The sequence below is a fragment of the Eublepharis macularius genome, chromosome 2, assembly GCF_028583425.1.
Source record: "Eublepharis macularius isolate TG4126 chromosome 2, MPM_Emac_v1.0, whole genome shotgun sequence".
In the NCBI taxonomy this organism is placed as follows: domain Eukaryota; kingdom Metazoa; phylum Chordata; class Lepidosauria; order Squamata; family Eublepharidae; genus Eublepharis; species Eublepharis macularius.
In genome coordinates, this window is record NC_072791.1 from 15,722,635 (window position 1) to 15,736,740 (window position 14,106).

General features: G+C 44.5%; 1 protein-coding gene across 1 annotated transcript in view; it reads left to right on the plus strand.

Moving 5' to 3' along the window:
- The window catches only part of MTHFD1 (methylenetetrahydrofolate dehydrogenase, cyclohydrolase and formyltetrahydrofolate synthetase 1), a 93,749-nt gene that overhangs the window by 58,020 nt on the left and 21,623 nt on the right, over nt 1–14,106 (plus strand). The window contains exons 19-23 of the mRNA XM_054969853.1: nt 1,725–1,793; nt 2,878–2,989; nt 3,631–3,770; nt 5,610–5,651; nt 10,869–10,969. Coding sequence (XP_054825828.1) covers nt 1,725–1,793; nt 2,878–2,989; nt 3,631–3,770; nt 5,610–5,651; nt 10,869–10,969 — 464 coding nt within the window. The remainder of the gene's footprint in view (nt 1–1,724; nt 1,794–2,877; nt 2,990–3,630; nt 3,771–5,609; nt 5,652–10,868; nt 10,970–14,106) is intronic.

Below are 14,106 nucleotides of genomic sequence, written 5' to 3' on the forward strand. Positions count from 1 at the left end.
GATCTGGGCCCATGAGTACCGTAAAGAACGTGCTCTATCTTAAGGTATCTCAGGAGTGTGTTCTACCTTAAAGCTTCTCATGAAAGAATCTAACAGAGTCCTACTCCAGAGTTCCACTGTCTTGTGAAAGCCACCAGGGCCTTTTCTGTGGTGGCTCCCATGTTGCAGGAGATGCTCCTAAAGAATGGAAGCAGTCCTGTATGGATCAAATCCACCTATGAGCTGCAAAATTGTACCAACTTGCAATTAGAAGGTGGCTAAAGATCATACTGAGGTCTTAATTTCAGCCTTCTTGAGGAGCGTTCATTAACTTTGATTTATTTATCAGATTTATAGTCTGCTCACCCCGCGAACGGGCTCAGAGCAGATCACAGCCACAATTCACAGATAAATCACGGTAGCATGAAATATAAAAACATCGATCTACAGTTTGATTATGACAGCAGCATACATATTGCACAGCCCTCCAACATCAACATCAGCAAACCCGTGGTGCAGGGTGGCCAGTTGACAAACTTACAGAAATGGGTAAAAGATTGATTGAAACAAAAATGCAGAACTAGGTGGTTTTTGATCTGATCCAAGTAGACAGTTCTTGTGCTGATGAACAAGTATGTGAACTCAGGATGCAAAAAAAGTTCTTTATGAAATCATAAAGTGCTTTTGGCAAATGTATACAAAGCCCGTTTATGGCAGAAATACATGTTTTTTAAAAAAAATTGAAACAGTTTTCAATAGAAGTCCTATCAACTATCAGATCATCAGTTTTTAAAAACCCACAACCACCACTATAAAACAGAGGCCGTAGAGTTTCTACTCTAATTTGAAAAAGATCCAGAGAGCGCAGTCTTTCTTTGTCAATTTAAAACACATTGATGAATCATAAAGATTTTAGGTTACCAGATACTGGGAACATAGATTTTTTTTTATAGTAAGGAGCAATATAAAGAATGGAACCTGTAATCATGTAACTAGACGAGGTATTAATATCATGAGCTGATGATGAGTGAGTTTGCATATTGATGGAGTTGGGATAGAAAGTTTTGGATTAGTAACACGGACAATAGATACCAGTGTTTTTATTTGTATCCTGTATGTTTTCACGTGTATGATTTTTCTTTTGCATATGTTTACAGTCTGTTAATTTATTATTAAAAAAAGATTGTAGGTTAAACAAAACAAAGCAAGCAGACCACATTTCAGCAACGTTAGCACACCTGTGGCAGTGTACTTTGGAGTTCAATGTGCATTAAACTGGTAGGTGAGAGGGACCGAAGAGCACCCTCAAGTGCATGGGTATGCGTGTGCATGCTGCACCTGTAGAAAGAATGGCAGTCTATACAGTATTCTGGCAAAACAGGGCTATTGATTTTGGAATGGCAGAAGATAAAAGACAGGGGCGAGAATGGCCTTGAAAGTAACCGTTCATAAAAGGCGGGCGAGAATGGCCATTGAAGTAACAGTTCATAAAAGACAGGGGCAGGAATGGCCGTGGAAGTAACCATTCATAAAAGACAGGAGTAAGAATGCCCATGGAAGTAACCATTCATAATAGACATGGGCAAGAATGGCCGTGGAAGTAACTTCATAAAAGACAGGCAAGAATGGCCATGGAAGTAACCGTTCATAAAAGACGGGGCAAGAATGACCATGGAAGTAACCATTCATAAAAGACAGGGGCAAGAATGGCCGTAGAAGTAACCATTCCTCCTTCTTCCATTTAGGGCGTGAGCGGCGCCCTGACAGTTCTGATGAAAGATGCTATTAAGCCAAACCTCATGCAGACTTTGGAGGTAGGTATATTTTTCTGTGTTAACAGATGGCTGGACATAAGGGTAGGTCCCAGCAGCTGGCCGTTTGCTAGGTGCTAAAAATAAAAGTATCCTACAGAGAATCGGGGTGGTACTGTAGTTTTTATCTGTATTTATTTAAAATATTTCTATCTCACCTTGTTGCCTTAAACTCCAGGTGGCTTAGAGTTAAAGAGCTCTCTCAACCCGACCGATCTCACAGGGTTGTTATCTGCAAGATGGGGGAGGGAAGGCCCCCGAGGTTCTTGGAGGAAGAGCAAGATAAAATGAGATAGATGGAGGAGTTGTATTTTGTAGAGGCTTATAATTCCTTACCTTTCAAGGCCCTACCCATCCTTAAATGTCACAAGCTGCAGACCTTCTTGGTAGTGAAAATTTCTGACTTACGACAACCCCTGATGGGGTTTCAAATTCAACGGTGGTTTGCCGTTGCCTGCCTCTGCCTAACAATCCCTGGACTTCTTTGATGGTCTCCCATCCAAGTACTAACCATGGCCGACCCTTCTTAGCTTCCACTATCTGATGAGGTTAAGGTGCATTCCTACTTACCAGGGAGTAAATCTTATTGGATACAATAGGAATCACTTCTCAGTAAACATGCAGAAGTATATGCTGCTAAGCTGCAGATGCTGGGCCAATCGTATTCTAATGCATTTCCCTTCCACAACACACAGGGGGGTAGCTCAGTGGTAGAGCAACTGTTTTATATGCAGAATGTCCCCAGTTCAGTCCCCAGCATTGCCAGTTAAAAGGATCAGGGTCTCTGCCTGAGACCCTCGAGAGCTGATGCCTGACATAATAGTACTGACTTTAATGGGCCAGTGGTTTGATACATAATATGAGGCAAATATCATGTCTGAGTGCCTAGATTGCAAGGCTGTTACACACTGTGACCTGCTACGAGGCCCTATTTTTTCTTTCTTGTAATGCCCAAGATCTAGAGCCTGGAATCTTCTCCCAAATCTTCATGCGTAAGGGGGTCTCGAAAACCGGGTCTTGCAAAGTTTCGGATTAATGTTTCTTGCTTCCCATTGCTTGTGTTTTTGCTGCCTCTTTTCTCTGTCAGGGTGACCCAGTGTTTGTCCACGCTGGCCCGTTTGCCAACATCGCTCACGGCAACTCCTCTATCCTGGCAGACAAGATTGCCCTGAAGCTGGTTGGCAAGGAAGGGTTTGTGGGTAAGTTGTCAGGGATACTTGCTGACCTCTAACTGGCTTTGATAGTCTGTTTCAGCTCCTTTGATTAAGAGTGGGATAAAAAAATGTTATTTGATGTTGAGAGAGTCAGCGTTGTGTAGTGGTTAGAGTGCCAGACTAGAACCTGGGAGACCCAGGTTTGAATCCCCACTCTGGCATGGAGGCTCGCTGGGTGTAATTGGGCCAGTCTAAGGCTAACCTACCGCACAAAGTTGTTGTGAGGTTAAAATGGAAGAGATGTGAACGAAATAATGCTGTTTTGAGGAGAAAGGTGGGGTATAAAATGGAGGGCTGGGGGGAGTTCAGAAACCTGCATGTCCATATTTCCTTTCACCCCCTTTGTTAGAAATATGATGTGTTTTTAGGCTGTTCTGTTTTAGCTGCGGCTGGCCATCTGGCACTCAGGTGTTTTCCATCATAAGAGTTCAGTTGTGCAGTTGTTACGCCTCTTCTTTTTCTTTACCTCTGTCTTTTCCCCTGACTCTTCAGGTGAAGGAGAAGGAATAACCCTGAAAATAACATTGTGGGAGAAAATAACAATAGTACTGTGCAGAAAGGAAAAAGGCGTGCAGTCTGATTCCAGCGTTCATCTACATAATGACATGTTTTTGTTCTGCCTGCAGTGACAGAAGCCGGCTTCGGAGCAGATATAGGCATGGAAAAGTTCTTTGACATCAAGTGCCGATATTCGGGCCTCCAGCCCCACGTGGCAGTCTTGGTCGCTACCGTCCGAGCTCTGAAAATGCACGGTGGAGGGCCCACGGTGAGCTTCGGGCTTGATGACGTTCCCCATTACTCTTTGTTGGCTCCTTGAGTCAGGGCATTTGGGGATCGTGGCAGACGACCTGCAGTTTTTCTGGATTCAAAACCAGGCTGGCATTCTATTTCTAAAGGAAAGATCATTTGTTGTAGGAAAGTGACTGAGGACCTAACAACATAAATTACTACTTCAACCAAAGAGAGCAAACCTTCTCTGTCTCATTGCCTAAGCAGAGCACTTCTCCTTGCTTCTGCAAAATTCCCACCCAATTTTTGACTTTTCATTGCTGTATGTAGCACAACAGGCTACTTAACACTTTTATGGCGTAATAACATCTGCGGACTTGTATGCCTATGTGTCTTTGAGCTGGTACAGTTTGTTGTTTTTAACATGGTACAGTCCCCTACACGTAACTGTACCACTTAAGAATGCAGGTGACCCAAAGTATCCCCATGTTAAAACATTTCTGGACACGGAAACTAATTTTCTGGGGTCTGGAAAACTGAAGAAGCAATGAGGAAAAGGGACAGAATTAAGGTAGAGTCTTCCTAGGGGTGGGTTGAATAAATTCCCTCGACCTAGCCCTCTGATCCTTTGCTAATGAGATCTTCAGTGTTCATCATCAATGTTCTGTACAGTCCCACATGGGAACTGCGCATGCACATGTGCAGTTCCCATGTGTGCCTGCACAGAAGACCACCCGATGAACTACAGTTACAGATAAGTGCAACTCTGTTTTCATCATCATGTCTTCTGTTCAGGCTCACTTGGAAACTGTACAGGTACACTGCGCATGCGCAGTTCCCATGTGTGCCTGCACAGAAGACCACCCAATGAACTACAGTTACAGATAAGCGCAACTCTGTTTTCATCATCATGTCTTCTGTTCAGGCTCACTTGGAAACTGTACAGGTACACTGCGCATGCGCAGTTCCCATGTGTGCCTGCACAGAAGACCACTCAATGAACTAGAGTTACAGATAAGTGCAACTCTGTTTTCATCATCATGTCTTCTGTTCAGGCTCACTTGGAAACTGTACAGGTACACTGTGCATGCGCAGTTCCCATGTGTGCCTGCACAGAAGACCACCCAATGAACTACAGTTACAGATAAGCGCAACTCTGTTTTCATCATCATGTCTTCTGTTCAGGCTCACTTGGAAACTGTACAGGTACACTGCGCATGCGCAGTTCCCATGTGTGCCTGCACAGAAGACCACCCGATGAACTACAGTTACAGATAAGCGCAACTCTGTTTTCATCATCATGTCTTCTGTTCAGGCTCACTTGGAAACTGTACAGGTACACTGCACATGCGCAGTTCCCATGTGTGCCTGCACAGAAGACCACTCAATGAACTACAGTTACAGATAAGTGCAACTCTGTTTTCATCATCATGTCTTCTGTTCAGGCTCACTTGGAAACTGTACAGGTACACTGCACATGCGCAGTTCCCATGTGTGCCTGCACAGAAGACCACCCGATGAACTACAGTCACAGATAAGTGCAACCTGTATTCTGCCAGCTACCTTCTTCGCCGTCTTGTGTGTCCTTGCTTTGGTTTCTGCACCTTGTGCTGAAAGCTAATGGCATATCCCTCAAGGCTCTAAACAACTCTAAACAGATTAATGAACAAGAAACAATTACTATTTGGTTCGTTAGGTTAATAAGTACCAAGCTCTTGGGCATGCATACAGCTGAGTCAAAACGCACAACCTTTGTTATGTCCTTACGCAGGAAATTCACACATTCTCCTCCCCTTTCCACAAAAAGAAAGGTTTGCAGATAGACTTGGGAAGTCAAATTGCATTTCGCTTAATGTCCTTTTCTTGCTCTTTGCAGGTCACAGCTGGGGTCCCCTTACCAAAGGAATATACGGAAGAGGTAATGAATGATAGCTTGCATTTAATTAAAACAAAAATCCATTGTCACCTTAAAGACTATCAGTTTAATCCTAAACAGTTGCGCCAGTCTAAGCCTATTGATTTCAGTGGGTTTAAATTAGAGTAACTCTTTTTAGGATTGCACTAATAGCAACATCTATTTTTATATGAGCTTTTTTGACGTCTCACTTCAGACAAAAATGGGTAGGTAGTGACCCACAAATGCTCGTATTGAAATAAATGGTAGTCTTTAAGGTACCACTGGATTTTTGCTTTATTTTGCTACGGCAGACTTACTTGGGCACATCTTTGCTTTTAATTGATGCCATTTATTGGGTTTTGTTTTCATACAAAAGAGACTTGCACAGCCCTGGGCCTTAAGAAAAGACCAGTTGCTGGCCTAAATGGGGACAGAGGTGGAGAATCCCTCCTTGTTTAGCAGGGGATGAGTTGGTGTTTCTACTTTGATTGCTGTGGTGTTGTGACCAGATAAGTTGAACCTGTTCATCATAATACGCATGCAAAGACTATTATTATTGTTTTTTAAAAAATACTTTAAAAAGTGGCCAGCTGATTTTTTTTTAAAAAAGACTTGAGTTTCCTCAGTCAGCTTGAGATGGGGTTCTTGCCGGAAGAAATCCACTCTGAAGAGGAAGCTAGAATAATGCAGTGCTAAGAAATTTCCACTGCAGCTTTGTCCATTAGTTTGTTGCTCCCCCACGTCCACCATGTCAGATTGATTTGGATGTGAATATTTAGGCCAAGGCAGAATGCAGGACTCTGTTAGCGTGTCCAGTGGCAGTGTTGTGGAATGGTTAGAGTGTGAGACTAGAACCTGGGCAACCCTCAAATCCTTACCGTGACCCAAAGCTTGCTGGGTGATCTTGCGCTTGTCTGTCTCTCTCAGCTTCAGTTACATCACAGGGTTATCGCCACAAGAATAACGGGAAGAGAGAACTATGTGGACAGCCCTGAGCTCCTCGGAGGGCAGGCAGGATAAAAAATGTACTAGAGAGATGGCTAGTTAGTGGGCAGAATGGATAGGTCCTCTGTGTGCGCGCGTGTCCTTTTCAGCAGCCAAAGAACTTGCTTGCAAAGGGAGCTGTAATGTTTCATTTTTATAATGGCACTGTGACTGGAAATGCTTTCTCTTACTGTAAATGACCTCCGCGGCATTCCGGCCCTCCCTTTCCTTCCACAGGTCCACATAATACTTCAAGCATTTGATTTTCTTTGTTGCTGTCTCCTCTTGCCTGTAAATGCAGTCGTGCATTTAAAGGAAATAGCCCGTCGGTCTGAACAGCCAGCCGTTTTACATACTGGAAAATTTCCTGGCGGACTTGCTGCCTTAGAGGGCTCCTGGGCTCATAGTCTCCAGTAGCCATAGTGATCGTTGTCAGCGTGCCTGTTGCAGGCAAGATGCTCATTGCTGACACCACTTGCACAGTCTGAGAGGAGTGGCCCCTCCAGCGTGGTCTCCCAGCACTGCCAGGGCAGCTTGGTTTGGCTTGCTCCTGAACCATTTTAACTTGTCAGTCTGCCTCTTCCAGTTGGGATAATACCTTGCCTTTTCAAATGATCTGAGGTCATTTAAGACCTCCGGATTTAGAGGCTGTTGTCTTGAGAACTGTTGTTTAATGTCAGAGATTAATCCTGAGAGAAAAACTCAGTGTAATCAAGACTGGCCAAAGGTGTTTTAATCCCTATTTTTTCCTGTTTTGCTCCGTTCACTGATTGCTGAATTTCATTGAGTGACAGCCCAAGTTCATCCTAGGTTATGTGTGTGAGAGAAACATTGTCTCTCTCACATTCTCCTACAGGGCAGATCTACCATGTGAAAGCCAGTCTGGTTAGTGATTAGACTGGCATCTGGTAGACCCGGATTCAAATCTCAATTTGCTGTGAAACTTTTTGGGGTAACCTTGGTCTGGTTACGCTCCCTCAGCCTGACCTCTCGGGATTGTTATGAAGATTTTAAAGAAGGAGAGAACACAATATATATTGTCCTGAAATAGTCAGAGTTCTCTGCTTCTCAAAACAGCAAAACATAAGGATGACATAAAACCATAATCTGTCACAATTGGAGGTGGGCATGAACCGAAATACGAACCAAAGTTCGTGACGAACTGGGCTGGTTTGTGGTTCGCAAACCAGCCATTTGTCAGAGCCCCTTTCTGATGAACCGCCATGAACTTTAGGCTGGTTCATTTGGTTTGTTTTTTGGTTCGTCACTGCAGACAGCCTGGCGCCGATCAATCAGTTTCCTAGGCAACAGGGGATGGACTTCCTGCAGACTGTCTACTGACTCGGAAGTGGCATTCTGCTGACCCGGAAGAGATAATTTGCTGACCTGGATGTGACGTTTTCACAAACCAAACGAACCCGTTTGCGAACCACGGCAGGTTCGTGAAAGTTGATGGTTCATGAAATGTGACGAACCACAAACCTCACAGTTGGTTTTTTTCCCGGTTCATGTCCATCTGTAGTCACAATACATTAATCAAAACTCATTCAAAGCTGCCACCCCCCAAAATGGAAAAAAAAATCCACCCAGGGAACAAATGTAATTAATTCTTTAAAAACAACACCACATGAAAGCTCAGTAATGCAAAAATTTCCATTGAGGGTGACATCCCACAAGACAGATTCTATAACAGTCTGTTTGTAAAGCCACCTTGGAAAACACCGGCCTCGTAAAGCTTTCTAAAGAACTTGCCAGAGTGGTGGCTGCACCACACCTGGCAGGCTGTTCTAAAATGGAGGGTGGGGGCACTGAGAAGGCCCATAGATTTTACAATGTTCAAATTTATCTCCTAAAAAGGAAGGGACACCGAGCAGGTGGGTTGGACTGATCTAAATTCATAGCCAGGCTTGTTCAGGGAGAGCTGATAAAACATTGAAAATGGCATTCTGCTGTAGAGTACTCCTGGGGGAAAAGCTTGCCGGCTTTTTTCTGAGGACTTAATTCACTTTGCTTCACTCCTAGCAGAAATGAAGCAAAGCTTTGCCGTTTCTAACAAACCTCTTCGTCCTATGGGTTTCTAAGTGACACAACCATTAACTTACCGGTTTATCAAATATGCAACCCCTTCCTTTTGGCCCTTAGCTAAATATTTATTTTAAAATTGGCTGTCCTGTAAGCTTTCAGTCAAGTTTGGTTCTTGAGGCGGTTTACACCGTGTGAATGAAAACACGAACCTGGAATATAGTGTTGCCGAAAACAGAGCAGTGCTAAAAAAGTCAGTGAAGTCTATTTCAAAATAGATTCTAGGACAACAGCAGATGTGTTTTGTAAAAAAAATGTATATACAGTAAGCACACAGCATGTAAAACTTGTCAAATCAGCCATAACGTTAACAAAAATATAGCAGCCTAGCGTGTGAAAATCAATAATGTACAAATAATAAAAGCGAATATCCTAAAAACCAGTAGAAACGTTAACACAAAAAGAAAAATAAAATTTAGATGGAGGCTCTTCTCCACAGGAGTGTTAAATCGCAACTACCACAGCAGTGGCAAATGGTGCCATTCTTGCTCCACATGCAGCCGCCGCTGATTCCCCACTTTTCTCACTATTTTCTGTTATAATGCAGTGGTGGTTCCCCCCCCCCCCATGACCTGGAAAACCTTTAATAATAATTACAATAATAACATTCGATTTATACACCGCCCTTCGAGACAACTTAACACCCACTCAGAGCAGTTTACAAAGTGTGTTGTTATTATCCTCACAACAATTACCTTGTGAGGTGGGTGGGGCTGAGAGAGCTGTGTCTGACCCAAGGTCACCCAGCTGGCTTTAGCAGAGGAGTGGGGAATCAACCCCGGCTCTCCAGACTAGAGTCCCGCTGCTCTTAACCACTCATTTTGAGGGGGAACACGCAGGAACGCAGCTCTGGCAGTTCCCCAAAGAGGTCATGTGACAGGTGGCCCCGCCCACCTGACTCAGCCGTTTTGGGCGTTTCGGCCTGGATTGGGTCCAAAACGGCACGGATCGGGCCTCTGACGGGTGGTGGATCACTCTGCTGCTCAGCAGCGGCCTGATCCTAACAATTTTGGGCCCCTTTTTCGGCCATTTTCAGCCTCTTTTTGCCATTTTGGGCCCAATTTCGGCCCTGAATGGCCAGGATTGGGTATAAAACAGCCAGGATAGGTGATGTCGGGGTGTGTGGCATATGCAAATCAGTTATGCTAATGGTACACTTCCGGTGATGGCAAGGGGAATGACATATGCTAATGAGTTATGCTAATAAGTTCCTCCAGCTCTTTTTCTACGAAATGACCCCTGCGGACGAGTCATTCCAAGATGCTACCTGTGTGTGCCCAAATACTGCAAACACTGTTGCTCATGTAGCCTAAGATACCTAGTGAACTTGCTAAAACCTAAGGATTTCAGACTCAGAATTCAGCAGCTGGCAACTGATCTCCTTTATTGTAATATCATTGACTGACACAGACTCGTAGACAACAGATCTGAAGACCCTCTTGGCTGACAGTGACTACCTGTCCCTGACTGCCAGCAGTCTTCCAAGATCACAGGATTTCTCCAGCATCTGCAAGCTGCCTGGGGAGGATCCTGGGATCTTCTGCGTGGCAAGCAGGTGCTCTGCCACGGAGCCACATCCTCTCCATGAATTCACGCCCCAGGTTGCAGGGGTCTGACTGGCTGGGAGATCATTCTCCCAGCCCAGTGCTGCACGTTTATCCTTCGTGGTGGTGTCGAATTAAATAGGTGTGAAGCATTCCGCTTCCGGAAACTTCCCAGCAATTTAGGTGTTAAATACCTAGTGACCCCGTTGCCAGTGCGTATAACAAAGAAAACAAATTTTCATTTTCCGCATTGCTTTTGATTGACTTCTTTCTCTTCAGAGGCTAACGGGGCTCTGTCTCCTTTTCTTTGTGTTGCTGGAAGCGAAGGCCCTTCTTTGGTTCTCGGTAGTGAAAAAAATACCTTTCATTTCAGTTGTTCTCTAATGCTGTCTCTCTTTCCCTTCAAGTGTGTTTTATGTTTCCTGTGAACGAGAAAGTGACATTTCCGAGATGAGGCACTTTGGGGCCCTACTCTTCTTTTCTTCTTCTTCTTTTGTAGAGCTTTTCCTTTCATTTTCGTGCTTTTGTTGTTTAGCAGTAGTGATTTTTCACACAGCGGGTGGCGAAGAAGCCCCGACGATATTGCTGCCAGAACTAAACTCTTCCTTTGCCATCTCTCTTCATACAGAACCTTCAGCTTCTGGCAAAAGGTTGTTGTAACTTGAGCAAGCAGATCCAAAATGCCCGGACCTTTGGCGTTCCAGTCGTGGTGGCGGTCAATGCGTTCAAGTAAGTGGGACTGCAAGATACAGCATTTTGTACGGCAAGGAGAGAGACCCTGAGCCATCTTTTTTTTTTTTTAAATCCTCCGTTTTATCCTTACAGCAACCCTGTGAGGTAGAATTTGAGCCAGGCTCTCCCCAGACCCAATCCGATATTCTGCTGTGCGTCACTTGCTCTCGCGTAATCATAGAGCTGAAATAGGCCTTGTAGGCCATCTAATTCAGTCTCCTGCTCAGTATAGGTAGCCATGGCTAGAGCATTCCCAACAGGCCATTGTTTGGAGAACTTCCCCATCCCCAGCTTATGGGTTCCATTGTCAAGGTTTCCCCTCATGATTAATGAAGTCTTCCCTTCAGTCGTTGTTGCTCCATAGCTTTTATTTTATTTATTTCATTTATACCCCCCTTTTCTCCTCAAACAGCATTTCTCACCTTCTCCTGCTTTCTTTGTCTCACAACAGCCCTGTGAGGTAGGTGAGGTTGAGGGAAAGAGGAACTGGCCCACGATCGTTCAGCAAGCTGTCATGGCAGAATGGGGGATTCGAACCTGGGTCTCTCAGATCCTAGTCCAATACTCTACCCTCTATACCACAGTGGTTCTTGTCTTGCCCTCTGGAGGGAAGTTGGAACTTTTTCTTCATCTCCTATGATGCTAGCACTCAGGGCACCCAATGAAATTGATGGGCAATAGCTTTAGGATGTACAGTGCTGCTTTATTCAATGGGAAGTTATCTTATGGGATTCACTGCTAGTGGAGGCGGTAATGGCTACAGCCTTGAGCATAAAAGGGGCTCGAGAGATTCATGGAGGATGCAGACATCAGCACTACTAGCCAGTACTACTAAGTAAAGGGAGCCTCCATATACAGAGGCAGCAAATCTTTGAACACCAGCACTGGGGGTGGGAGGTGACATCGGGGGGGGGGGGGAGTCCTTGGCCTCTGTGCCCTGTTTGTCTTTGCCCTCTTCATGAGAAAACCCCTCCAGTGTTTGAAGAGTTTGATTTTGAGTCGTCTTTTCTCCAGGCTAAACACACACCCCTTCCTTCCACACAGCTTCCTGGTGCAAGATTTCTTTTTAACAAAGGACGCCACACATTATAGGGAACTGCGATCCCTGCTTGCCCTTGGGTATAAATTGCATGGGTTATAAATTCTGTTTTCGCTAAGTTCAGATATTCACTGGAATCAAATTATCCTTCTGTGACAAGCAAGTCCAATCTCTGCCATTAGTTAGGCTTGCAAAATGTTTTCACATAGTTTTCTGCAACCCTTGATCATTGGAAATCCTGCTCAGCCCCACTTTGGTTTCTGAGAGTTTTAACGAGCGCTGCCTGAACACTGTAGGGTATACTTTGATAATCCTGAGGATTAGAAACTTGTCTGAACAAATAACTGAAAGATGTAATATTCGGGGGCTGGATTCTGCATGGAGGTGAACTGGGAAACAAACACAGCTGGACCAAGGTCATCCAGCAAGCTTCCATGGCACTGTTGTGATTTGAACTTGAGAATTTCAGATCCTAATCTGATGCTCTAACCAGTACACCGCACTGGCTGCCTGTCTTCTCTTCCCACACGGTTACCAACAAGGAGTGAAACAAGCCCCATTGGCACGCTGGCATTTCCGGGACTTATGCTACTCCAAACAACTGTTTGGGTTGCAAAAAAATGTTTGGGTCTACAAGTCATGCTGGAAGGGTGTCTTGAGATGGGTTCCTGTATTATTCCCAGTTTAATAAAAACAACAATAACGGTGTGCTTTTATACCACTGATTACAGCCCCACTCAGAGCGATGAACAAAGTCAATGTTATCATTATCTCCACAATACAGCTGGGGATCTGGGGCCAAGAGGAGTGGCTTACCCAAGGCGGAGTTCATGGCAGTAATGGGAGTCGAACTAGCAGAGTGCTCATTCGCAGCCCAGCCACTTAACCACTGTGTGAAACATCCCAAGGAAACCCAGGGCTCTGTATCTTAGATGGGTCCCAGGTCTTGTCAGCTCTGATGTCTAGGAGGGAAATAAGAAGATGCCCCCAGGAGACTAAGCTTTGAGGATCGGCAGCACGAATCACATGTACAATGAGCTGAAGTGCTTGAAAGGTGGCAGACCACCTCCGTGGCAAGCCATTTCTGAGTAGATAAAACAAATCTTCCTACATTGTTAATATATGCAGCTTCATGTTGTCGCCCTGAAGTGTACAGAAAGTTAACCAAAGTGATCGGTATAACAGCTTTCTGCTCACATGTCCCATGTCTTAATTTCCTTGATAAAGCAGAATGCCTCGGTTAACTGAGCAATGCATTCTTTCTCTTAATGCTTACCGGCCAAATTGAAGAAGGTGATGATGGAATGTCGTGAAGATTTAAGGGCTTAATGGTTTGCAGCAGGCATTAACAGAGTAAAAAAAAAATTATCCTCTCCGGCTTCTCCTCCCTCCACCATAAATGATTTATGGTTTACATCATCCCAGCTCAGTGGAGCTGAGCAGCCTGCTATAGTTTCCTTCATAAATCCCACTTTACTTACAGGTTGAAGTTCCAAGACCATGGTGCAGATGTGACATATTGCAGTCTCCTAACTATGGTTAAGAAATTGGAAGCACCCTGCTGATCACATTCTTCTCCTTTTTCCCCCATGCAAATTCTCCCAGCATTAACCACAGAGTAGTGTAATGCACAACCCCTGTTAGCCTTCATTGGGGTTTGCAAACCCAAGCCTGTTTGAGGCAACCGTGTTTAGCATACCCATTTCTGCAGACGTAACTATATACCCTGGTTGGGGCTTTAAAATTAAAAGGAAGAGAATTTGATCAGGAGAGGGAAGGAGGGGCAGGTTGCAAGCAGTTACTGATATCTTAAACATGGTTAAAAACATTGGGAGATGCGGATGCTGCATTCCGATGTAACCACAGACCATGGTTTGTTACTAGGGAAATGCACCTTGGAAGCCTGCTCCTCCTGTGCACTAATGGGGAATTGAAGACTTCCTGGTTCACAATAAACCACAGTTTGGTTTTTTTCATTAGTTTGTAGGCAAGAAACAAACCATGCTATTGTGTTTCAAAGCTTGTTGCAAACCATATTATCTTTAGTTCCTGGTTTATACACAAGGTGGAAATAGGGAGGGTCTCTGCAAGTCCA